General features: G+C 48.2%; 1 protein-coding gene across 1 annotated transcript in view; it reads left to right on the forward strand.

The window, feature by feature from the left end:
- Nucleotides 1-25,088, forward strand: part of USP18 (ubiquitin specific peptidase 18) — a 27,404-nt gene continuing 2,316 nt past the window's right edge. The window contains exons 1-10 of the mRNA XM_032139680.2: nucleotides 1-53; nucleotides 7,656-7,918; nucleotides 10,293-10,389; nucleotides 11,892-12,037; nucleotides 17,369-17,448; nucleotides 18,001-18,147; nucleotides 19,895-19,990; nucleotides 20,805-20,972; nucleotides 23,198-23,329; nucleotides 23,842-23,891. Coding sequence (XP_031995571.1) covers nucleotides 7,762-7,918; nucleotides 10,293-10,389; nucleotides 11,892-12,037; nucleotides 17,369-17,448; nucleotides 18,001-18,147; nucleotides 19,895-19,990; nucleotides 20,805-20,972; nucleotides 23,198-23,329; nucleotides 23,842-23,891 — 1,073 coding nt within the window. The 5' untranslated portion in view covers nucleotides 1-53; nucleotides 7,656-7,761. The remainder of the gene's footprint in view (nucleotides 54-7,655; nucleotides 7,919-10,292; nucleotides 10,390-11,891; nucleotides 12,038-17,368; nucleotides 17,449-18,000; nucleotides 18,148-19,894; nucleotides 19,991-20,804; nucleotides 20,973-23,197; nucleotides 23,330-23,841; nucleotides 23,892-25,088) is intronic.

A 25,088-nucleotide genomic window follows, 5' to 3' on the forward strand; every position in this document is an offset into this window, starting at 1 on the left:
AGTCCCAGCGTGGAAGTCAGCAGCGGAGGCTGGACGCTTGCGTGGCGCTTGAGGCAAGTTTGGGGCTCATTTTGGAAGTTTTCTTTCTAGCACAGACATCCAACTCTGCTCCTATGCCAGTCAGATAATTAAGGAATTAAGTAATAATTGTGCTCTGCAAATTATGATAGTGATCTGTATTTACTACGTGCATATATTGGGCCAATGAATTTTTTTCTAAGCTAATAGAGTTATTTGGACTTTTGACATGACTTTGTGTTTAATTAAAACAAAAAAGGAAATTGCAGAAGTGTTGTAAGCTTGTAAAAAAAATTCAAACAATGCAGACAAATGTGTCTCTCAATCTTCCACTCAGTATCATTTTTGTTTGTACCTTATCAGAAATATTTCCATGTACAAGTCTTTAAAATCGTTTCGAACTTGCTTTGTCCACTGAGTATATTTTGGACATCTTTTCATGGCAGGACATATAGATATGTTAATAGCATTAAAAATAAAACAAAAAACTGATTCGGCCTGGCATGGTGGCTCACGCCTGTAATCCCAGCACTTTGGGAGATCGAGGAGGGCGGATCACCTGAGGTCAGGAGTTCCAGACCGACATGGAGAAACCCTGTCTCTACTAAAAATACAAAATTAGCCGGGCGTGGTGGCGCATGCCTGTAATCCCAGCTACTCGGGAGGCTGAGGCAGTAGAATCGCTTGAACCCGTGAGCGGAGGTTGCGGTGAGCCGAGATCGCACCATTGCACTCCAGCCTGGGCGACAGAGCGAAACTGTCTCAAACAAACAAACAAAAAAACCTGATACATAGTAGGGGAAGTACATTGTTTAAACAATGCATGGAGATTTAGTTTGTTTCCAGTTTTTACTGGCACAGATACGGCAATGAATATCATTTTATGTACACATTCATACAAATATATCAGTGGAAAATTCCTAGAAGTGGAATGGCTGGGTCAGTGGGCATTCATATTGAGAAACTGGAAGGATGTTGTCAAACTCTGCAAATCAGAGTATTTTAGTCTTAACCTCTCTTCTTCCCCCCCTTTTCCTTGGAAGAAAGCTAAATTTAGACTTTTAAACACAAAACTCCATTTTGAGACCCCTGAAAATTTGGGTTCAAAGTGTTTGAAAATTAAAGCAGAAGCTTTAATTTGTACTTATTTAGGTATAATTTTTACTTTAAAGTTGTTCCAGACAACAAGGCAAATACTCAAAAGTATTTCATCTGAAGTTTCTTTCTGGTATTGCACAGAGTTGGATGGAGAGTGAATGCAGGTTACTGATGTGTTCGCAGGAACAAAACGGGAGGGAGAGTAACACAGGTGCACGGCTTCATCTTGATTTATCAAAGAACTTGCTTTTGGACTGTTAAAAAATGTGTTGCACGGTTCTGACACTTTTACACAATGATGAGCTTACAAAGGGGAAAATGCTTAACATAAACATGGTTTCAAAGAAGGTAAGTCCTAGGTCTTCCACATGAGCTGTTTTTTTCTGAGAGAGTAGTCCCAAAATTTCCCTATTATGTAGTTTTTCATCCAAAGTGTTGTAATCCGTGTGTTCTAACCCGCATATTACGATTACTCAAGAAATGCAAAATAGGCCGGGCGCGGTGGCTCCCGCCTGTAATCCCAGCACTTTGGGAGGCCGAGGCGGGCGGATCACGAGGTCAGGAGATCAAGACCATCCTGGCTAACACGGTGCAAACCCGTCTACTAAAAATAAAAAATATTAGCTGGGCTTGGTGGTGGGCGCCTGTAGTCCCAGCTACTCGGGAGGCTGAGGCAGGACAATGGCGTGAACCTGGGAGGCGGAGCTTGCAGTGAGCCAAGATCGGGCCACTGCACTCCAGCCTGGGCAACAGAGGGAGACTCTGTCTCAAAAAAAGAAAAAGAAAAAAAAAAAGAAAGAAAAAAGAAATGCAAAATAATGTGAACACATCATCGAGACTGCGGTCTACAATTGTGATTGCCATGATGGGGTGGGTCGGAAGACACCTAGGCTGCTTGAATCATGTTCCTGGCAGGTTAATTTTGTTCCTTTAGGGCATCTAAATGTTGGAGTTGGCTTTCCTGGCAGAGAGTCCAGTTGTGAGTGGAGTATTGGGTGGAGGCCCCACCCTCCCCAGGTTTTCTGCAGCACGTTCCTGGCTCTTCTGGGGCTTCTCTGAGGACCCCGATTGGTCCTGGGGCTACTTCAGTGGTGGGCCTGGGCCAGTTCCTTCCATTGCTCACGTCTCCCTGAAGCTTAAGGATAACATTTCGGGAAGATCATGAGAGAACGTGAACCAGAAAAAAAAAAATTCAGGTAGGGTGGGAGCTAAGTTAGTTTAGTATTTGGGTTTTTTGTTTTGTTTTGTTTGAGACGGAGTCTTCCTCTTATTGCCCAGGCTGGAGTGCAGTGGCACTATCTCGGCTCACTGCAACCTCTGCCTCCCGGGTTCAAGCGATTCTCCTGCCTCAGCCTCCCAAGTAGCTGGGATTACAGGCACCTGACACCATGCCCAGCTAATTTTTGTATTTTTAGTAGAGATGGGGTTTTTGCCATGTTGGCCAGGCTGCTCTCAAACTCCTGACCTCGTGATCTGCCCACCTTGGCCTCCCAAAGTGCTGGGATTACAGGAGTGAGCCACTGCGCCTGGCCTGGGGGTCTTTTTTTGAGTCGGGGGTTAAGTTTGAAAATCCCCTTCCTTGGAATCTGCCCACACTGTTTTCTCTGGTGGATGCTTATTGCCCCTGCTAACTTCAGCTGCGGTCTCTCTGCTCGCCTTGCCCTCCCCATCCTCCTTAGATCTTTTAAGCTTCAGTTTCATTTCCTTGCTGCCCCATCTCCCTGTCTCCCCAGTGTGATCTGCCCTGAAAGGCTGCTGTATTTTCTGTTTCCCTTTGGGACCGAGCCTGCCCAAATGATCTGCTCCATGAGGTTTTACTGCTATATCCTACTGAAGTATCCAGGAGCTCTTGGCAGAGTAGAGGACAACACCCGGGAAAATGCAGCCTGGAACCTCTCTGCTCTTTCATCAGCTTTCCCTCAATGAGCTCAAAATCCTCTTTCTTGCTGATGGAATTGTCTGCTGTCATCATTTCAGCTGAGGCCTCCTAGGCTGGGCCTTGTAAGAGGAACAACTGTTTATAACTACTGAAAGTCAGTATTTACTACGAAAAAGAGGTTGTTGTTATCCTAGCCATTCAACATGAATTTAAGAATATATTCCAGGCTGGGCGCGGTGGCTCACGCCTGTAATCCCAGCACTTTGGGAGGCCGAGATGGGTGGATCACCTGAGGTCAGGAGTTCAAGACCAGCCTGGCCAACATGGTGAAACCCCGTCTCTACTAAAAATACAAAAATTAGCCATGGGTGGTGGCACATGCCTGTAGTTCCAGCTATTTGGGACACTAAGGCAGGGGAATTGCTTGAACCTGGGAGGCGGAGGTTGCAGTGAGCTGAGATTGTACCACTGCACTCCAGCCTGGATAAAAAGAGTGAAATTCTGTCTCAAAAAAAAAAAAAAAAAAAGAAGGAGACAGGGTCTTGCCCTGTTGCCCAGGCTGGAGTGCCGTGGCACGATCATAACTCACTGTGGCCTCAAACTCCTGAGCTCAACTGATTCTCCTGCCTCAGTCTCCCAAGTAGCTGGGACTACAGGTACATGCCACCATGCATGCCAGCCTAATTTTATTTTTATTTTTAGAAACAGGGTCTTGCTATGTTGCCTAGACTGGTCTTGAACTCCTGGCTTCAAGCTATCCTCTTGCCTCAGCCAACCAAAATGCTGGGATTGCAGGTGTGAGCTGCCATGCCTGGCTTTCTATTCTCTATTTCTAGGAGATACGCTTTTTGAGTTTTCACATGTGAGTGTGAACATGTGGTATTTATCTTTCTGTGCCTAGGTTATTCCACTTAACGTAATGTACTCCAGGCTCATCCGTGTTGATGGGAATTACAGGATTTCATTCTCTTATAATGGCAGAATAACATCCCATTGTGTGTATATAGTCCATATGTTCTTTATCCATTCCTCTTTTGATAGACACTTAGGTTGATTCCGTATCTCGGGTATTATGAGTAGTGCTGCAATAAACATGAGAGTGCAGATATCTCTTCAACATACTAATTCCCTTTCTTTTGGATATATATTCAGCAGTGGCATTACTAGATCATGTGGTATATCTATTTTCGGTTTTTAAGGAATCTCCATACTGTTTTCCATAATGGCTCTACTAGTTTACATTCCCACCAATGATTTGGTTCAGTTTATTCCTCACTCTGAGCAGCATGTTAGCTGGACTTAAACCCCGTCCAGCTTGTCTACATCTGGCCCATCACTTGCCAATGCGAAAGGCACTTACTTCTTTGTATCTCAGTTTTCTCATCTGTCAAATGGAAATAAAACAGTAATTAATTCACATGGCTGTGTAAGGATAAATAAGACAGTACATATAAGAGGCTTTCACCTTTTATAAGAAATAGTGCTTAGATGTTACCCATTATTATTATTTTATTTCATCTTATTTATTTATTTAGATACAAGGTCTCATTTGTTGCCCAGGCTGGAGTGCAGTGGCACAATCATAGTTCACTGCAGCCTCAAACTCCTGGCCTCAAGTGATCCTCCTCCTTCACCCTTCTCAGTATTTGGGGCCACAGGCATGCACCACTATGCCCATCTAAATTTTTTTGGTATTTTTTTGTAGAGTTTTTTGGGTATTTTTTTGTATGTTACCCGGGCTGGTCTTGAACTCCTGGGCTCAAGTGATCCTCCCACCTCAGCCTCCCAAACTGCTGGGATTACAGGCCTGAGCCACCATGCCAGGCCTCATCTCTATATCTTTAGGGTTAGTCACTTAATTTGTTCATTTGGTGATGTCATGTTTCTCTGATTGATCTTGATCCTTGTGGCTGTGTGTCAATGTCTGTGCATTGACATAGGTACCTAAGCCAGTCTTCATTGCCTGGCTCTGTTTGGGCTCGTCTTTCATCAGGAAACCCATACGAAATTAAGGAGAGGCTGATTGGCCAGGACCCTAAGCCCATGACTGCTTCAGCTGTTGTAGTGCTAGGGGGTGCTCTAAGCCCAGGATCACTGTGGTTGGAATTCTTTGGCCACTGAGGCTGACACAGCCCTGGGTTACGCCTGAAGGCCATGGCTGCCGAGACTGGCACAGCACTGGGGCACGCCCAGGACCCACAGCTGTGATGGCGTGCCTGCTGCTGCTGAGGTTATTCAGGGCCCAGGGCCACTGTAGTTGTCAGGTGGTGATGTGGGCCAGATCCCCAGTCCCTGTTACTGGGGCTGTGGATTCTCATCTGGCACTAGGGTGGGGTGAGATCTGCCTGTGGGTACTGGTCTAGTATCAGGGTGATGAGGCTCTGCCCAGTACTGGGTTTTACTGTAGTGAGCCTAGTCCTGGTGACAGGTGACAGCCTGCTGGCAGCCCTCACAGCCCTCACTCGCTCTCGGCGCCTCCTCGGCCTTGGCGCCCACTCTGGCTGCACTTGACGAGCCCTTCGGCCTGCCGCTGCACTGTGGGAGCCCCTTCCTGGGCTGGCCGGCTTGCCGGGAGGTGTGGAGGGAGAGGCGGGGGCGGGAACCGGGGCTGCACGCAGCGCTTGTGGGCCAGCGTGAGTTCCGGGTGGGCGTGGGCTCGGCGGGCCCGGCACTCGGAGCGGCCGGCTGGCCGGGCCTGCAAGCCCCGGGCAGTGAGGGGCTTAGCACCTGGGCCAGCAGCTGCTGTGCTCGATTTCTTGCCGGGCCTTAGCTGCCTCCTCGCAGGGCAGGGCTCCGGACCTGTAGCCCGCCATGCCTGAGCCTCCCACCCCCTCCGTGGGCTCCTGCGCGGCCCAAGCCTCCCGGACTAGCGCCTCCCTGACTAGCGCCGCCCCCTGCTCCACGGCGCCCAGTCCCATTAACCACCGCCCGGGACTGGCAGGCAGCTCCACCTGCAGCCCCTGCGCGGGATCCACTGGGTGAAGCCAGCTGGGCTCTTGAGTCTGGTGGGGACTTGGAGAATCTTTATGTCTAGCTAAGGGATTGTAAATACACCAATTGGTACTCTGTATCTAGCTCAAGGTTTGTAAACACACCATTCAGCACCCTGTGTCTAGCTCAGGGTTTGTGAATGCACCAATCAACACTCTGTATCTAGCTACTCTGGTGGGGACTTCGAGAACCTTTATGTCTAGCTAAGGGATTGTAAATACACCAATCGGCAGTCTGTATCTAGCTCAAGGTTTGTAAACACACCAGTCAGCACCCTGTGTCTAGCTCAGGGTTTGTCAATGCACCAGCAGACCCTCTGTATCTAGCTACTCTGGTGGGGACTTGGAGAACCTTTGTGTTCACACTCTGTATCTAGCTAATCTAGTGGGGACGTGGAGAAGTTTTGTGTCTAGCTCAGGGATTGTAAACGCACCCATCAGCACCCTGTCAAAACGGACCAATTAGCTCTCTGTAAAACAGACCAATTGGCTCTCTGTAAAATGGACCAATCAGCAGGATGTGGGTGGGGCCGGATAAGAAAATAAAAGCAGGCTACACGAGGCAGCGGTGGCAACCGGCTCAGGTCTCCTTCTATAGTGTGGAAGCTTTGTTCTTTCATTCTTTGCAATAAATCTTGCTACTGCTCACTCTTTGGGTCCACCCTGTCTTTATGAGCTGTAACACTCACCGCAAAGGTTTGCAGCTTCACTCCTGAAGCCAGCCAGACCACGAACCCACCGGGCAGGAACGGACAACTCCAGATGCGCCGCCTTAAGAGCTGTAACACTCACCGCGAAGGTCCGCAGCTTCGCTGCTAAGCCAGTGAGACCGCGAACCCACCAGAAGGAAGAAACTCCAAACACATCCGAACATCAGAAGGAACAAACTCCGAACACGCCGCCTTTAAGAACTGTAACACTCACCGCGAGGGTCCGCGGCGTCATTCTTGAAGTCAGTGAGACTAAGAACCCGCCAATTCCGGACACACTGGGTTCCAAGGCAAAGTCCTCCACTTACCTCTTTTTCCCCCAAGCAAACAGTGTCTCTCTTCACACGGCTGTGCTGGATTGGGGGAGGGTACACGGGTACCCCTATGGCCACTGAGGCTGACACAATATTGGGTCACACCCAGAATCCATGCCAGGAGACCAGCCCAGCACCAGGATGTGCCTAAGGCCTGCGGGTGCTACAGCCTGCCTGTAGCTAAGGTTTATCTGACTGCTGCAGCCGGCCGGCAGTGATGCGGGCCAGAACACGAGGCTGTCCTGCCAGGGCCGCAGGTCCCCTTGGGTGTTGGGCGGGTTGAGAGGCTTCCCCTGTGTGCCAGCCTGGCATCAGGGGCTGAGGGTTCCTGCTTAGTGCTGGCTTTTACTGATGTGGGCCTGGTCCTGGGTTGTAAAGCAAAGTCCTATGCGCGCTTCCCTGTCTTTTCCCAAGAGGGCGCTCCCGGTTAGGATTTGGCAGTCCGCTCTGAGGATGAATGGAAACGCCTGGGACGCAGGGTAGGGGATGTGTAGCCTAGCTGTCATTTCCAGCCTAGAGCTCTATGAGTCAGTCTCCGCAAACATTTATCTCCCTCTGAGACCTGCTCTTTGGCATCAGAACGGATTACAATGAATACACATTCCTCCTTCTCTAATCCCTACCTACCCGCATTGTATTTTCACAGAGATTCCATCGTGCCTGGCTCACATAAGCTCTTCCTGGAAGTGAAGTCGTGCTGTCCTGAACGCGGGCCAGGCAGCTGTGGCCTGGGGGTTCTGGAGTGATCACGAATGAGCAAGGTGTTTGGGCTCCTGAGACAAACCTGGCAGTCCATCCTGGCTGCGTCTCCGCAGTCCCCGGCAGATCTTGAAGAAAAGAAGGAAGAAGACAGCAACATGAAGACAGAGCAGCCCAGAGAGCGTCCCAGGGCCTGGGACTACCCTCATGGTCATTAGACACCTCCCATTTTCCTCTTCTTGACTGCATGTAAATGTTCGGCTCACCCCGTCCGCTCCGAAGCAGCAGAGCTTTGTGTTTGATGGCTCCTGGTTTCCTGTGCCTGAGTTTCTGCATCTTTTAGATGGGGATACAGCCTGGGCCATAGTGAAACCCTATCTGTAAAAAAAACAAAAACAAGGTCGGGCACAGTGGCTCACACCTGTAATCCCAGCAGTTTTGGGAGGCCGAGGCAAGTGAATCATGAGGTCAGGAGTGTAAGACCACCCTGGCCAAAATGGTGAAACCCCGTCTCTACTAAAAATACAAAAATTAGCCGGGTGCAGTGGCAGGTGCCTGTAATCCCAGCTACTTAAGAGGCTGAGGCAGGACAATTGCTTGAACCTGGGCGGCAGAGGTTCCACTGCACTCCAGCCTGGGTGACAGAGTGAGACTCTGTCTCAAACAAAAAAACAAACAAAAAAATGGGGGTAATAATAGTACCAAGCACATAGGGTTGTTGGGAGGATTAAATGGGGTCATCTGTGGAAACTGCTTTAAGCCAGTGCTGGGCGTCTAAGAGGCACTTAGCATTAGTTCCCATCTTTACTGCTACCTTTTTACGGGTCTGTCTGGAAGCAATGTGCTCCTGATAGTCTGGGAGCAGAAATCTGTGCTCACCTGCGACCCCAGATTGTTACTTTCTTACTGTCCTATCTCATAAGCCAAAGCCCTCTCCCCAAGAATCCTGAGATTAGTGGTACTTCCTCCCTCTTAAATTGCTTACCTTGTGGGGTCTGCTGAGCCTGAGGTTGGGTTGGAAAAGAGGAGGTTGGTTGCTAGGGGTCAGACAAACGTTACCTTTTGTTTTTCTCGTATTCTTCTAAGTTCCTTCTGCCTTTCAGCCTCTCAGGGTGACACTGGATTAGGCGAATCTTCCCCAAAGTAACGGTCTGATTTATTTCCTGCCTCCCTATAGTGGGGACTAGGCAGAGACCTCTCCACTGGAGTCTGACATAGACAAACTGGGGAGTCCCTCTTATCCCTGAGCCCCACAGATGCACATTTGGACTTAGCTCCGTGGAGAACGATTTGAATGAGAGGAAGCCATATTCTCAGTTACGCTTTCTCTAATGTTTCTTTTTCTCTCCCAACAATTGCTCATACTACTCATTTGGCAGTGAGTAATAGATACTTTTGGTGACATCTCACTTTTCCTAATGGACTATATTAAAACTTTTCTTGTTATCAAACTCTTTTTTTTTTTTTTTTGTGAGTTGGAGTTTTGCTGTGTCGCCTAGGCTGGAGTGCAGTGGCACGATCTTGGCTCACTGCAACCTCTGCCTGCCAGGTTCAAGCAGTTCTCCCTCCTCAGCCTCCCGAGTAGCTGGGATTACAGGCATGCACCACCACACCTGGCTAATTTTCGCATTTTTAGTAAATATGAGGTTTCACCATGTAGGCCAGGCTGGTATCGAACTCCTGACCTCAAGTGGTCTTCCTGCCTCGGCCTCTCAAAGTGCTGGGATTACAGGTGTGAGCCACTGTGCTTGGCCCTTCTTGTGACAGAGCTTTTTAAAGGTTCATGTTTGATATCTTCTCTCTGATTTGTTTGCAAGCTGAGTGAACACTTTGTACTTGAGAGACTTTACAGGACTTCATGTCCTTAGTAGCTTTAAGAAAAACATTAGATTTTTGTCAACTTCTTTTTTTTTTTTTTTTTGAGACAGAATTCCACTCTTGTTGCCCAGGTGCTGGAGTGCAGTGGCGCAATCTTGGCTCACTGCAACCTCCATCTCCTGGGTTCAAGCAATTCTCCTGTCTCAGCCTCCCAAGGAGCTGGGATTACAGGCACCTGTCATGACGCCTGGCTGATTTTGGGATTTTTTTTTTTTTTTTTTTTTTTTTTGAGACAGAGGCTTGCTCTGTCACCCAGGCTGGAGTGCAGTGGCGCGTTCTCGGCTCACTGCAAGCTCCGCCTCCCAGGTTCACATCATTCTCCTCCCTCAGCCTTCCGAGTAGCTGGGACTACAGGTGCCCGCCACCAGGCCTGGCTGATTTTTTTTGCATTTTTAGTAGAGACAGGGTTTCACCATGTTAGCCAGGATGGTCTCGATCTCCTGACCTCGTGATCTGCCTGCCTCGGCCTCCCAAAGTGCTGGGATTACAGGCCTGAGCCACCGTACCTGACTGATTTTTGGATTTTTTTTGTAGAGACACGGTTTTACCATGTTGGCCAGGCTGGTCTCGAACTGCCGACCTCAGGTGATCCGCCCACCTCGGCCTCCCAAAGCACTGGAATTACAGGCGTGAGCCACCATGCCCAGCCTTGTCAACTTCTTTACCTAGGCCTTGCCCTCAGCATTTTTTTCTCTTCCCATTATAGGCCTGGTTGGTTTACACAACATTGGACAGACCTGCTGCCTTAACTCCTTGATTCAGGTGTTTGTAATGAATGTGGACTTCACCAGGATATTGAAGAGGTAAGACTGTTCTTCAGGCTGATAAATGTTTGTATTATTTCTTTTTCTTTTTTTTTTTTGAGATGGAGTCTCGCCCTGTTGCCCAGGCTGGAGTGCAGTGGCGCAATCTTGGCTCACTGCAAGCTCTGCCTTCCGGGTTCAAGCGATTCTCCTTCTTCAGCCTCCTGAGTAGCTGGGACTAGCCCGCCACCTCACCTGGCTAATTTTTTTTTGTATTTTTAATAGAGACGGGGTTTCGCCGTGTTAGCCAGGATGATCTCGATCTCCTGACCTCGTGATCCGCCCACCTCAGCCTCCCAAAGTGCTGGGATTACAGGCGTGAGCCACCGCACCCGGCCTGTATTATTTCATTTTTAATATATTCCGTTATTCACAGTGACTTGGACTTTTTGAGATCTTCTCTCAAAAGCTGGCAGAGGAAGGATCGGCTTCTGCATATTCTGGCCTGCACATTATTTCTAAAACTTCTTAGGTTGGTCTGGGGTGCGGCTCAGGTATTGGTACCTTTTTTTTTTTTTTTTTTTTGAGATGAAGCCTCGCTCTGTCCCCAGGCTGGAGTGTGATGGTGCAACCTCGGCTCACTGGAACCTCCGCCTCCTGGGTTCATGGGATTCTCCTGCCTCAGCCTCTCGAGTAGCTAGGATTACAGGTGCCCGCCACCACACCTGGCTAATTTTTGTATTTTTAGTAGATACGAGTTTTCACCATGTTGGCCAGGCTGGTCTCGATCTCCTGACCTCCGATGATCTGCCCGCCTCAGCTTCCCAAAGTTCTGGGATTACAGGCGTGAGCCACTGTGCCCGGCCAGGTATTGGTACTTTTTAAAAGCCCTCTTTGGGTGATTTTAAATGCAGCCAGGATTGACAGCAACTAGGTTAAAAGACAGAGTTGGGACTAGACCAAAGTCGGAGGAATAAGTCAGTGGGAGTCCACACCCCTCCTTCCACCAACACTCACACAATGCACTCTCTCCCTCTGTCTCTCTCTCTCACTCCTTTCCTGCCCTGTGCTCTCTCCTTTTTCATTAAATGAATCATTGCCAGACCACACGGACAGCCTTTCATGTTGCCTTTCTTCCCAGGACCTAACCCAGCATATGCCTCTGCAGTCTGGAGAGCTTTAGGCTGGACATTTTGCTGCTTGCCCGAGATGTGGAGCCAGGACCTCGTGCATCTGCCGTCTGCTCTAGCATTAGTGCTGGGCAGGGTGCAGAGGGGCCAAGGCAGCAGTCGTGCTGATCCCCCTCTCTAGAGGGTCCCCTGTAGAGCAGATTCACTCACATGGTGCTTCTCAACCTTGACCACACATTGAAATAATCTGAGCAACTGAAAAATTCTGATAACTCCCCGCCCCCACCCCCACCCCCTGACCCAGAATTCTGGTTTAATTTGTATGGGAGTGGCCTGGATATGAAGATTTAAATTTTCTCCCAAGTGATTCCGGTGTGCACCTAGCTTTGAGAACTACATGTGAGGAGGTTTCTGGCTGTTCTTGTGTGGCAGGATCACGGTGCCCAGGGGAGCTAATGAGCAGAGGAGAAGCGTCCCTTTCCAGATGCTTCTGCTGCTGGAGAAGATGCAGGACAGCCGGCAGAAAGCAGTGCGGCCCCTGGAGCTGGCCTACTGCCTGCAGAAGTACAACGTGCCCTGTAAGATACCCTCCTACTGGGCTCCTGGCTGCTGATCCAAAGGGGGTGGGAAGCTTAGAGAGAGAGTGAAGAGAGGAACTAATGGGCAGTGAAGCAACAAGAAGCAAGTTAGGTAGCCTGGACCCCTCAGATTACAGAGACATTTGTGTAAGAGGCACACATCTTTGGAGGTGCAGAATTGATATTATTTATGGACATTTTACTTCCATATCTACCCTTTTTCTGCCTCTCAGTAGAGTAAGTGAAGGCATCTCCTCCAAGCTTATTCCACCACAGGGAACTGCAGGAAAACAGAATAAAGGAATAAAAAAGAGAAAACCTTCTACAAAATAATTCACAAATAGGTTAGGTGTTTTTTTTTATAGCTATATTGAGATGTGCATCACATGCTGTAAAATTCATCCGTTTAAAAACATACAATTCAAAGGTTTGTAGTGTATTCACAGAGTTGTGCCTCCATCATCACAATCTAATTTCATAACATTTTCATCACCCCCAAAAGAAATCCCACACTTACGGGTTTTCCCTTGTGTATAATACATTGCTTTTCTCTTGCTGCTTTCAGAATTCTTTGTCTTTAACTTTTGAAATTGATTACAATGTGTCTTGATGTGAGTTGCTTTAGATCAGTCTTATTGGTGTACTTTGGGCTTCCTGGATGTGGATTTCTATTTCCTTCCCTGGGTTGGGAAGTTTTCAGTCATTATAGGTATGTGTTGCTTACCAACAGAGATAGGTCCTGAAAATGCATCAGAAGGTGAATTTGTCATTGTGTGGACATCATGGAGTGGACTTACACAAACTTAGATGGGACAGCCTACTACACAGCTAGGCTGCATGCTATGGCCACTGTGCTAATGTGGTCTGCCATTGACTGAAATGTTGATCTGCAACTCGTGACTGTTATTTCTTTGGATCAGCTTTCTGTCTCTTCTCACTCTCCTTCTGGGACTCTGATAATGCCTGTTTTGGTCTGCTTGATGTCCCCTAACTCTCTTAAGGTATCTTCACTCTTTTTCATTCTTTTTCCTTTTTGCTCCTCTGAATGATTTCCAGTGACCTATCTTCTAGTTTGCTAATCCTTTCTTCTGCTTGATTTAGTCTGTTGAGCTTCTCTTTTGAGCTCTTATTTCAGTTATTGTATTCTTCAGCTCTATTATTTCTTTTGAACTTTTTTCTGTCTCTTTGCTGAAATTCTTACTTTGTTCATGCACTGCTGTCCTAGACATGGTAAGCATCTTCATGATCATTATTTTGAATTGTCTGTAAGGTAAGTCACTTATCTTCATTTCACTGGGGGCATTTTCTGGAGATTTATCTTGTTCTTTTGCTTGAAACATATTTCTCTTGTTTCTTCATTGTTCTTGATTCTCTATTATTTTCTGTACTTTAATTAAGAAAAATACCTCTCCCAGGCTGGGCGTAGTGGCTCATGCCTGTAATCCCAGCACTTTGGGAGGCCGAGGCAGGTGGATCACGAGTTCAGGAGATGGAGACCATCCTGGCTAACACGGTGAAACCCCATCTCTACTAAAAATACAAAAAATTAGCCGGGTGTGGTGGCGGGTGCCTGTAGTCCCAGCTACTCGGGAGGCTGAGGAAGGAGAATGGCGTGAACCTGGGAGGCGGATCTTGCAGTGAGCTGAGATCGCGCCACTGCACTCCAGCCTGGGCCATAGAGCGAGAATCCGTCTCAAAAAAAAAAAAAAAAAAAAAAAAAAAAAAAAAAAAGGAAAAAGAAAAATACCTCTCCCAGTCTTGTCCCACTGGCCTTGTATAAGAGACGAACTTACCAATTAGCCCTGCCAGACACTCGGAGCACCTCTTGACCCTTTGTGTTGTCCAAACTGTCATCTGTGTTCTTAGCGGCCCTCAGGAGATTAGAATGTGTCAAGTCCTGTCAGTGCCCCAGACAGGGGAGATAGAAACCAGCCCCTCGAGGTGCAGCTGGAGACGTTGGGGCATTGAATGTGTGTTCTAGTTTATTCTATCCTCAGGGAAGAGCTGGGAGCATGAGTTTATCTGCCAGTTGCTCTGCAAAATGCTGGACAGAGGATCTGTGGCAAGTGCCTGCACTTGTGTTTAAACTGCACACTCCTTCATGCATTGTTTTACTCTTTGTCACCCCCAGGGGCCTAGCGAATGCTGGCTCCTCTCTGCTTAGAGACCGACAGGTTAGTTGGAAGCTTGATGCCATCTGTGGAGCAAACCAGTGGGAGCAGCCGTGGAAGTGCTCACCTGCCTGTTGAGGGTCTCAGAGGAGCACTGGTTCCTGCTCTGTCAGCTCCCAGATGCATGGAAACCCCAGGGCAGCAGCTGCACTGTGCAGACAAACTCCTTCTAGGGAGAAAGTGGGAGCCGGGCCTTTTTGCCTGTTCACGCTGCACTGGGCCTGGGAGGATGTTCTTTGGTCTCGTGCCCCTGTGGGACTCACAAATACAGAGCCTTGTCAGCTCCCAAAGCTCGGTGATTGAGGAGCTAGACCTTCATTTGAGAGGGGTAAATGGTGTGTACTCAGTGTGTGAAGTTAGAGACCTGACTTTATCGTAGAGCAGGGGGTGGGAGAAGGCATGGGACTTGCCCACAGGCCTGTCCAGACTCCTGGAAATCTATTGTTTACCTGCCTCATTGGCTCCAGGTGCAGGCCAGTTATTAATAGAAGCCCATCCCTCGGGCAACAGCTAGGAGAGCCCACAGACATATCCTACCAGGGAGAAACTGGGAGCCTGGCATTTCTGCCTGTTTGCTCTGTGCTGAGCACAGGAGCACAGCTGCTGGAAGTGCTCACGTGCCCATTTAAAACTGCCTCTTTGCCCTCTGTGGTCGCAGAGGATTCATAACTGCTGACCCATGTCTGCTCCCAGAGCTAGGTGACCTAGCAGCCAAGCCCTTGAGTGGGAACTGCAAAAGCTGGGGCTGCCTGTGTGTGGTCCAAACCCTCCCCTCTCCAGGAGAAAGCTGGGAGTAGCGATTCCTTCCTCGCAGTAAGGTACTGTGTCTAGGGTGGGGCTTGTGGTGGAGTGTGTCTCGGCTTTTCCAACCCATTGTGATGTGGGTGTTCTCCCCATTGCCCCCTGTGCAGGCCTCTCTCAGCTAGTTTCTGGGTTTCTTTCAGAGGGAGTTGATCTGTGTGTAGATGAGAGTTTTACCGTGCGTCCATGGGAGAAGGGAGCACCAGGAGCCTCCTCCTCTACCATCTCGCTTATGTCACCCTCTGTGATTCTTTTTATACGTAGTTGAATTTGATTCACTAATATTTTGTTGAGGAATTTTGCATTTATGTTCACGGGAGATACTGGTTTTTAGTTTTTTTTCTTATAATGTCTGTCTGGTTTTGGTGTTAGGATAATGCTGGCCTCAGAGAATGAGTTAGGAAGTGTTCTCCCTGCTTTTGTCTTCTGGAAGAGGTTGTAGGGAATTGGTATAATTTTTCCCATAAATGTTTGGTAGAACCCATCGTTCACTAGTGAACCCATCTGGGTGTAACTGAGTACTCCCATTTTCTAAGAGATAGTTTCATTAGTTTTCTTATTATTTTCTTTTCACTTCTCCTCTTCCCATCCCTCACCCCTCACCGAAGCCGTGTTTCCTGCTTCCTGTTAGCCCTTTAAAAATGCAAATATCACCTTTCGCCTACCCCTCTCCAGACATTCCCTGCTGGGCAAAAGGAAGAATCTGTAAGTGGAGGTAGGCTGATGGAGGTTTGATTGAGAACAGGGCAAGTTCTTCCAGCTGATCTTTCCTGACACTTGGCAGTAGATTTGCAGCCCAAAGCATACCCACCAGGGAACTCTCCCTGCCAGGGGGTGGCTTCGAAACTTCCACCCTCTAGGGGTTTGTCTGTCACCCACTAGGAAAGCATGGAGAAAGCATGTCCACTCAGCCACTTTTATAATTTACTTCTGCCCGGAAAGGTGCCAACTCAGCTACTGGGAACTTGATAACTGCCCAGTAGAAAACCGCCATTGCTTACTTATGACAACACACCTTATGAAAATGCCCCTCTCTCCTCCAAAGGAGAAATGGCACATTAAAAGGCAGGATGTGTCTTGCTCCTTCCCCCAAGCTGGCTTCAGAATAAATTCACGTTTGTATATAAAACCTTTTGTATCACATTTTTTTTTGTATCAGAGTTGGTTGAACTCTACACGCGGTGAGCAGCTCATCAGCTTTTCGGCTGCATGGGTGCTGTGTTCAGCTTTCCTTCCATCCTCAGTCTGGAGAACCTCAATCATCCTAGCTCCAGGTTTATGGATTCTTTCTTCTGCCAGCTCTAATCTGCTATTGACCTCCTCTAGTACATTTTTCATTTCAGTTATTGTTCTCCTCAACTCAAGAATTTCTGCTTGGTTCTTTTTTTATAGTTTTTTTCTTTATTGATACTTTTTATTTGGTGAGGCTGCATTTTCATACTTTCTTTTACTTCTTTTGACACGGTTTTCTTTAGTTCTTTGAACATATTATAACAGCTAAAGTCTTTGTTTGGTAAGGCCAACATCTAGGGCTTCTCAGTGAAAGGTTCTACTGATTGCTGTTTTCCCGTGTGTGGCCATACTTTTCTGTTTCATTGTATGTCTTGTCTCTTTTGTTGGAAAATGAACATTTTAGATAACGTAAGGTGGCAACACTGGACATCAGAGATCCCCACAGCAGGGTTTGTTGTTGCTGCTGTTTTATTGTTACTGGGCAGTTCATGATTCTATATTCGCCTTCATTGCTTTCTTGCATGTGGTCTTGTGGTCAGCCAGAGGGGAGGGATCGGAGCCTTCTCAGGTCTTACTTGGGCATGCGCCTGGCCTTCTAGATCCTCAGGAATGTATCAGTGCTTTTCAAAGTCCCTATGGACATCTCATTCCCCAGGCTGAGTGCAGTGGTGACATCACAGCTCACTGTAGCCTCAGCATCCTGGGCTCAAGTGATCCTCCTGCTTCAGCCTCCCAAGTAGCTCTGACTACAGGCGTGCACCACTACTCTCAACTAATTTTTTAAATTTTTTATAGAGACGGAGTCTTGCTATGTTGCCCAGGCTGGTCTCAAACTCCTGAGTTCAAGCGATCCTCCCACCTTGGCCTCCCGAAGTGTTAAGATTATAGGCATGAGCCACTACACCTGGCACTGGAGCTTAAGTTTTAAGAGGCATTCTCAAAAATCAATACCAAGCTTACTGTTCGTTTATTGATCACTTCTTCTGTAGAGCCAACTTAGCCTTGCAGTGGGGTGGAGGGCTAGGAAGAGACAAAGTGATGGGTGTTCATGTGTGTCTAAGTACCAGGGCATGAGAAGCGACTCTGAAGGCCTCACTAATTGGCTGTTCCTTTTCTCTGTGGCCAGTGTTTGTCCAACATGATGCTGCCCAACTGTACCTGAAACTCTGGAACCTGATTAAGGACCAGATCACTGATGTGCACTTGGTAAGAACCTAGAACCAGAGCACTCGGAAGCTTAAGATGCTGCTCATTTCACTCATTCAGCTGTTGTTCCTGTAGTGTATAGAGGAATAAAAGAGTTAATCCCCTGTAATCCCAGCACTGTGGGAGGCTGAGGCAGCTGGATCACGAGGTCAGGAGATTGAGACCATCCTGGCTAACACGGTGAAACCCCGTCTCTACTAAAAAATACAAAAAAATGAGCCGGGCGTGGTGGCGGGCGCCTGTAGTCCCAGCTACTCAGGAGGCTGAGGCGGGAGAATGGCGTGAACCCGGGAAGTGGAGCTTGCAGTGAGCCGAGATCATGAGGATCGCACCGCTGCTCTCCAGCCTGGGTAACAGAGCGAGACTCCGTCTCAAAAAAAAAAAAAAAAGTTAATCCACATAAAACACTTATCACAGTTTCATAGTATTGTTACTGGTATTATTTTGCACCTTTGTGAAGGGCTTCTGTCTCTTGGCTCCACCTTCTGGCAGTTGGCCTGACCTGGCTTATGGTGGTGTTCCCATCTCACCCCTCCGCTCTCCCTCTTGCAGGTGGAGAGGCTGCAGGCCCTGTATATGATCCAGATGAAGGACTCCTTGATTTGCCTTGACTGTGCCATGGAGAGTAGCAGAAACAGCAGCATGCTCACCCTCCCACTTTCTCTTTTTGATGTGAACTCAAAGCCCCTGAAGACACTGGTAAGGGGATTCTCTTGGTATTTGCTGCCCCCATATGTGTTAGTCCATTTTCTGTTGTTATAACTCAATATCTGAGACTAGGTAATTTATTTCTTACAGTTCTGGAGGCTAGGAAATCAAGGTTGAGGGGCTACACCCGGTGAGGGCCTGCTTGCTGGTGGGGACTCTCAGAGTCCTAAGGCGAGGCAGTGCAGGGCATCACATGGCGAGGGGGCTGAGCGTGCTAATGTGCCAGCTCAAGTCTCTCTTCCTCTTCGTATGAAGCCACCACTCCCACTCCCAGGATAACGCATTAACCCATTAATCCATGAGTGGATTAATTCATTCCCTCATGACACAATAACCGCCCCCCCCCCCCCGCCTTTTTTTTGGAGACAGAGTCTTCCTCTGTTGCCCAGGCTGAAGTGCAGTGGCACAATCTCAGCTCACTGCAACCTCCGCCTCCGGTGTTAAGTGATTCTCCTGCCTCAGCCTCCCAAGTAGCTGGGATTACAGGTGCCCACCACCGTGCCTGGCTAATTTCTGTATTTTTAGTAGAGATGGGGTTTCACCATGTTGGCCAGGCTGGTCTGAAACTCCTGACTTCAAGTGATCCACCTGCCTCAGCCTCCCTGGGATTACAGGCATAAGCCACCTTGCCCTCCCCAATTATCTCTCGAAGTCCCCACCTTTCCATACAGCCACATTGGGGATTCAGTTTCAACCTGGGTTTTGGGGAGGACAAACCCTCAAACCATCACACCACACAGCACAGTGTGGCCAATTCCCCCTTGCCTCTTTGATCACAATCTCTGGCTTCTGAAAAGTCACTCATTTCATTTTCATGGCTCTGGCCAATTTCTCCTTTGTTTTGCAAAAAATGTTTTTCCCTCTTACCTCCACTTCCCTCATATTGCTCCCTTAATAGGAGCCCCTTCCTGTTTTGTTCCTCCAGTCAGTAGGTGCCCTTTGAGATCCTGCCAAGTGGACCACACCAGGCCAGGCATTAAGGGGGATATGAGGAGAACCAGAAGAAAAGCTGAAACCCTCAGCTGTGAAGTGTGGGGAGGCTGTACCTGATACAGTTTGGGTCTGTGTCCCTGCCCAAAAATCTCCTGTTCAATTGTAATCCCCAGTATTGCAGGTAAAGCCTGGTGGAAGGAGATTGGATCATGGGGGAGGGTTTCTCATGAATGGTTTGGCACCATCCCCCGTGGTACTGTCTTTGTGACAAGTAAGTTCTCATGAGATCTGGTTGTTTAAAAGTGTGGAGCCAGGCTGGGTGTGGTGACTCACACCCATAATCCCAGCACTTTGGGAGGCTGAGGTGGGTGGATCACCTGAGGTCAGGAGTTTGAGACCAGCCTGGCCAACATAGTGAAACCCTGTCTCTACTAAAAACATAAAAAATTAGCTGGGCGTGGTGGCGCAGCCTGTAGTCCCAGCTACTTAGGAGGCTGAGGCGGGAGAATTGCTTGAACCCGGGAGGCGGAGGTTGCAGTGAGCCGAGATCGTGCCCCTGCACTCCAGCTCCCCACTTGGTCTCTTGCACCTGCTCTTCCCAGGTAAGATGCCTGCTCCTGCTCCCCAGAAGCAGATGCTGGCATGCTTCCAGTCAGCCTGCAAAACCATGAGCCAATCAAACTTCTTTTCTTATAAATTACCCAGTCTCAGCTATTGTCTCACAGCAGTGTGAGAACAGACGAATATAGTACTCTAGGTGGGAAATACCAGCGCTGCTTTTTCCCTGTTCTCTTGGGTGGGACAGGAGGACGCCCTGCACTGCTTCTTCCAGCCCAGGGAGTTATCAAGCAAAAGCAAGTGCTTCTGTGAGAACTGTGGGAAGAAGACCCGTGGGAAACAGGTACTCATTCCCTAAATCAGACTCAGCTGTCCCTCGGTGCCTATGGGGGATTTGTTCCAGGACCCCTGCTTTTACCAAAATCCACACACACTCAAGTCACACCCAGTCGGCCCTGTGGAACCCACATATAGGAAAGGTCAGTCCCTCATCTATGCGGTTGTGCATCTGGGATACCGTATTTTTGATGAGCATTTGGTTGCAGATGTGGAACTCGTACCTATGGGGGAGGGCAGACTGTATTTATTTACAACAATTTGTGTATAAGTGGACCCACACAGTACAAACCCGTGCTGTTCAGGGGTCATCTGTCCTTCACTAGTCTGGGGTTGCCCCCCATGGATTTCCTGATAGAATCATCAGAGGCCCTGAGGACACCCCGTGGTGGGTGAGAAAGGGAATCTGGGTCTGGCTAGTATCTGGGACGCTGGGGTTCTGGTATCTAGAGCCCTGGATGTGGCTTCTCATGGTCGCATCGCTGAGAGGGACTGCAGGAGGGGGCCTTAGAGCAGCTGGCAGGGCGTTTACCTTGGGGCGAGACCAGCTCCCTGGAGCAGACGCGGTGGCTCCCTGGGTCCTGGTACCTGTGCAGAGCCCTGTGCCCTTGTGCCTCTTGTGGGGGGCCACATGGTGGTAGAAGAGCCAAGTTTTGCATTATTCTCAGAGGAGCTCAGCAGATTCAGTGAACAGGAGCCTTGAACTCCGTGATGTCACCCTGCTCCCCTCCTTTTGGGAAGAACGCGTTGCTAGCCCTGACATTTCTCTGACTCTCTCATTCCAAGTGGACTTTATCTCCAGAGCAATTTTGTTTTTTCAGGTCTTGAAGCTGACCCATTTGCCCCAGACCCTGACAATCCACCTCATGCGATTCGCCATCAGGAATTCACAGACGAGAAAGATCTGCCACTCCCTGTACTTCCCCCAGAGCTTGGATTTCAGTCAGGTCCTTCCAATGAAGCCAGAGTCTTGTGATGCCGAGGAGCAGGTGGGATGATCCCGACCTCCTTGCCATCCTGCCTCTCCCCAGATGCCACGTCCTTTCCGTTTTCCCTTCCTTCACCCCCAGTCTGCTAGGAGCCACCTGTTCCTCAGAGACTGTCCCCAGCCTCAAAAGACTTTCTTCTTTCTAAATATTGGATTTGTGTTCACATGCCTCACAGCACTGAGGGACGGAATCCGGAATTCAGTAGGCTCCTTTGGAAATAACGTGGAATAGGTAGAAATGCATAGGCAAACATGTCATTGTGGGTTCTTAGTACCAACCAAACTCTCTCCCTCAGATGGCCTGTGCCCACTTTGAGGATAATCATGAAGTAGCCAGTTGACTGGACCACATTTAATCAGAGTAAAGTTTAATTCACTTGTCCTGAGATAATAACCCATTGAGAGATTCTGAGAAAAAAAGAGACACAAGGCCAGGTGATGTGGCTCATGAGCCTGTGATCCCACACCTCGAAGGGCTGAGGCCGTAGGATTGCTTGAGCCCAGGAGTTCGAGACCAGCTTCGGCAACATAATGAGACCCCGTCTCTCAAAAAAAAAAAATCAACCGGGTGTGGTAGCACAGACCTTTAGTCCCAGCTACTTGGGAGGCTGAGTGGGAGGATCACTTGAGCCCCGGAGTTTGAGGCTGCAGTGAGCTATGATCTATAATTGTACTCCAGCCTGGGCTACAGCACAAGACCCTGTCTCTAAAAACAAAACAAGAAAAACTAAAAAAAAAAAAAGGCACAAATATCTTTTTTCCATAGATTTGAAATGCTACATAGCAAATTTTGTATTCCTGTAGGTACGGGTCTATTTTTGGAGTGTCTCTTCTGTTTTATTGGTCTGTTTGGCTATTTATGCTTTAGAACCATGACATTTAGAAAATTAAGGCCTGGTAATACGTTACAATAGCTCCTATTATATCATGATTTCTTTACCTACTTAGGCCGTATACATTTCATAGGATTCTCTTTTTCTTTCCTTCTAGTTCTTTTTATTTCTACCTGCAGATTCTGCCTGATGAAGTATATTTAAAATTGTTTTTCACTTAAAAAAGACTTTTTTTGGCTGGATGCAGTGGGTCACGCCTGTAATCCCAGCTCTTTGGGAGGTCAAGAGGATTGCTGGAGTGAGGAGTGAAGCCCAGCTGGACAACAAAGCAGGACTCCATCTTTGCAGCAACAACAAAAAAGACTTTGTTATGGAACATTACAAATAGATACCAAAGTGTGTAGTGAAGGAAGAGTTAGACAGTGAATCCTCAGCTGTAACAGTTACCAAAACTCATGGCAGTCTTGCTTTTCCTATAACCCACCCTCTTGTTTCACCCAACCCTGTACTGGATTTTTTTGAAGCAAATCCCAGACATCATACTATTTCATTTATAAACACTTCATTATGTATCCCTAAAGAATAAGCACTCAAAAGATAGTCATCTCCATCTCGTAATTCCTTAATAGCATCAAATATCTGGTCAACCTTCAGACTTCCTGACTGTTGTATAATCTATGTGGTTTGTTCGACTCTAGATCCAAACAACGCCTACACTTGCATTTGGTTAAGTTTCTTTCTTTTCTTAAGTTCTAGATTTCCGCTCCTTTTCTTTTCCTTGCAGTTGATTTGGTTGAATATTTTTTTAATATGCCAGCACTGGCTGGTCGGTATCATTTAACGTGTTCCTGTAACCCTTTTATTTCTTGTAAACAAATATTTAGATACAGATATTGCCCTGCATTTTGTAAAGTTCTGCACAAAGTCTGCAAATGGAAATAGGGATAATTTCAGCCTCCACTGTGGGTGACTCAGCTTTGGGTGTGCCGCCCTTGCCCTCTGTCTCCCCTCCCCCTACAAAAGACTTTTTTGGCTGGGTACGGTGGCTCAGGATAGGGTCATTCCTGGGCTTGTGGAGAAGCAGAACTGTGTTCTGATGATCCCCACCCCTCCCAGGGGAAAGTTCTAATCTTGCCTTGGCTTTGGGGGCCTCTCTCGTGACCTCCTGCCTTCCATCTCTTGTGTGCTCTGCCCTGCCGAGCTGCTGAGCCTTCGCAGTTCAGGATCCACACTCAGGAAAGCCCCTCCTGGAGGGTGCCCACTGGCCGTGGGTCGGGACTGTTTTCTAATATTCTAAAGTCCCAGAGTCGGGCCTAGGGTGGGCAGGTATAAATGTGTGAGGCAGTCGTGTTTGTGGTGGTGGGTGAACTGTCTCGTGCATGTCTCTTTACAGTCTGGAGGGCAGTATGAGCTTTTTGCTGTGATTGCCCATGTGGGAATGGCAGACTCCGGTCATTACTGTGTCTACATCCGGAATGCTGCAGATAGAAAATGGTTCTGCTTCAATGACTCCAATATTTGCTTGGTAAGAAACATCGTCCACAATTGCCTCCTGCCCTGGATTGGCCACGTCTAGCAAATGCTGGGCTCAGGGCTGCATGGGTCTCCGAGATCAAGACACACTGTGGTCCTGCTGTCTGGGTGTGGGGCCTTTGATGAGGGTTCAAGCCTTTTTCGGTCAGAAGTCCCTATGTGGTTTGCACCTCTGTAAAGATTCAATTCACTTCCCTCCACTTCTAAGTTTTTGGTGCTCTAGGCTCATGCTCTGCAGCTTCCTGCTTTGTGGGAAATGTCTAAAGAGCAAGGAGAGTTAGAAATATGTAAGGCCTCTGGGATAAGCATGACCAAGTTTAAACACAGGGACAAGGGTGCTAAAAATACTTCATTGCACAAGACATCCTGCTGCTGTTGCTCCAGGCTCTTGGGAGTTGCTAGGGGTGGGCTTGTCTGGAGGATGAGGGGCACATTATAGCGTCCTGTCCTCTGTGAGTGCTTGTGTCAGCTGGCTGCTTGACCCCATTTGTTTCTGGCTTCCAGGTGTCCTGGGAAGACATCCAGTGTACCTACGGAAATCCTAACTACCACTGGTAAGAAACGGATTTGGGTAGTGGGAGTCTGATGAGCTCACATAGGGTCCTTGGAGCTGCATGAAACGCCCGTGGATTCCCCTGTTACTAACATGCTAATGGCTCACTGTCCGCCTCATCTCCAACACTCACCCCACCACCCCATGCTTGCCTGACACGTCACACTCCAGGAATATTAAAGAACAGGTAGCTGCCAACCAGCCATGCCCTCCATCTCCCGTCTGCTATGCACGTGCACTTCCTGACCGTATTGTCCTCTCCTCGTTTACCATCTAGGCCAACTCCCCACTCATGTGTTCATACTCATGGCTTTTTCCTATCCTGTGAAGCCTCTGCTGATTCAGCCAGATTCGTAGGGGCTTCTTGTATGGTTTTCTTTTTTTTTTTTTTTTTTGACAGAGTCTTGCTCTGTTGCCAGGCTGGAGTGCAGTGGCACAGTCTTGGCTCACTGCAACCTCCGCCTCCCAGGTTCAAGTGATTCTCCTGCCTCAGCCTCCTGAGTAGCTGGGACTACAGGTGTGTGCTACCAGGCCCAGCTAATTGTTTTTTGTATTTTTAGTAGAGACGGTGTTTCACCATGTTGGCCAGGATGGTCTCAATCTCTTGACCTCATGATCTGCCTGCCTCAGCCTCCCAAAGTGCTGGGATTACAGGCATGAGCCACCATAACCGGCCTTCTTATATGCTTTTATTGCATTTGAGCATACCTCTTTTACAGCAAAGATCTTTTTTTTTTTTTTTAATTTTATTTTTAGAGATGGAGTCTTGCTTTGTTGCCCAGGCTGGAGCACTGTGGTGTGATCATAGCTCACTGCAGCCTTGAACTCCTGGGCACAGGTGATCCTCCCACTTCAGCCTCCTGAATAGCGGGGACTACAAACATGCACCACCATGCCTGGCATATTTTTAAAAAATGTTTGTAGAGATGAGGTCTCGCTATGTTGCCAGGCTTGTCTCAAACGACTGGGCTCAAGCCATCCATCCATTTCAGCCTCCCAAAGTGCTTGGATTATAGGCATGAGCACCGTGCCTGGCCATCACACTGTTTTTTTGTTTGTTTGTTTGTTTTTTTGAGATGGAGTCTTGCTCTGTTGCCCAGGCTGGAGAGCAGTAGCGGGATCTCAGCTCATTGCAAGCTCCACCTCGTGGGTTCACACCATTCTCCTGCCTCAGCCTCCCGAGAAGCTAGGACTACAG

The sequence above is a fragment of the Hylobates moloch genome, unplaced genomic scaffold (genome assembly GCF_009828535.3).
Source record: "Hylobates moloch isolate HMO894 unplaced genomic scaffold, HMol_V3 SCAFFOLD_19, whole genome shotgun sequence".
Taxonomy (NCBI): Eukaryota; Metazoa; Chordata; class Mammalia; order Primates; family Hylobatidae; genus Hylobates; species Hylobates moloch.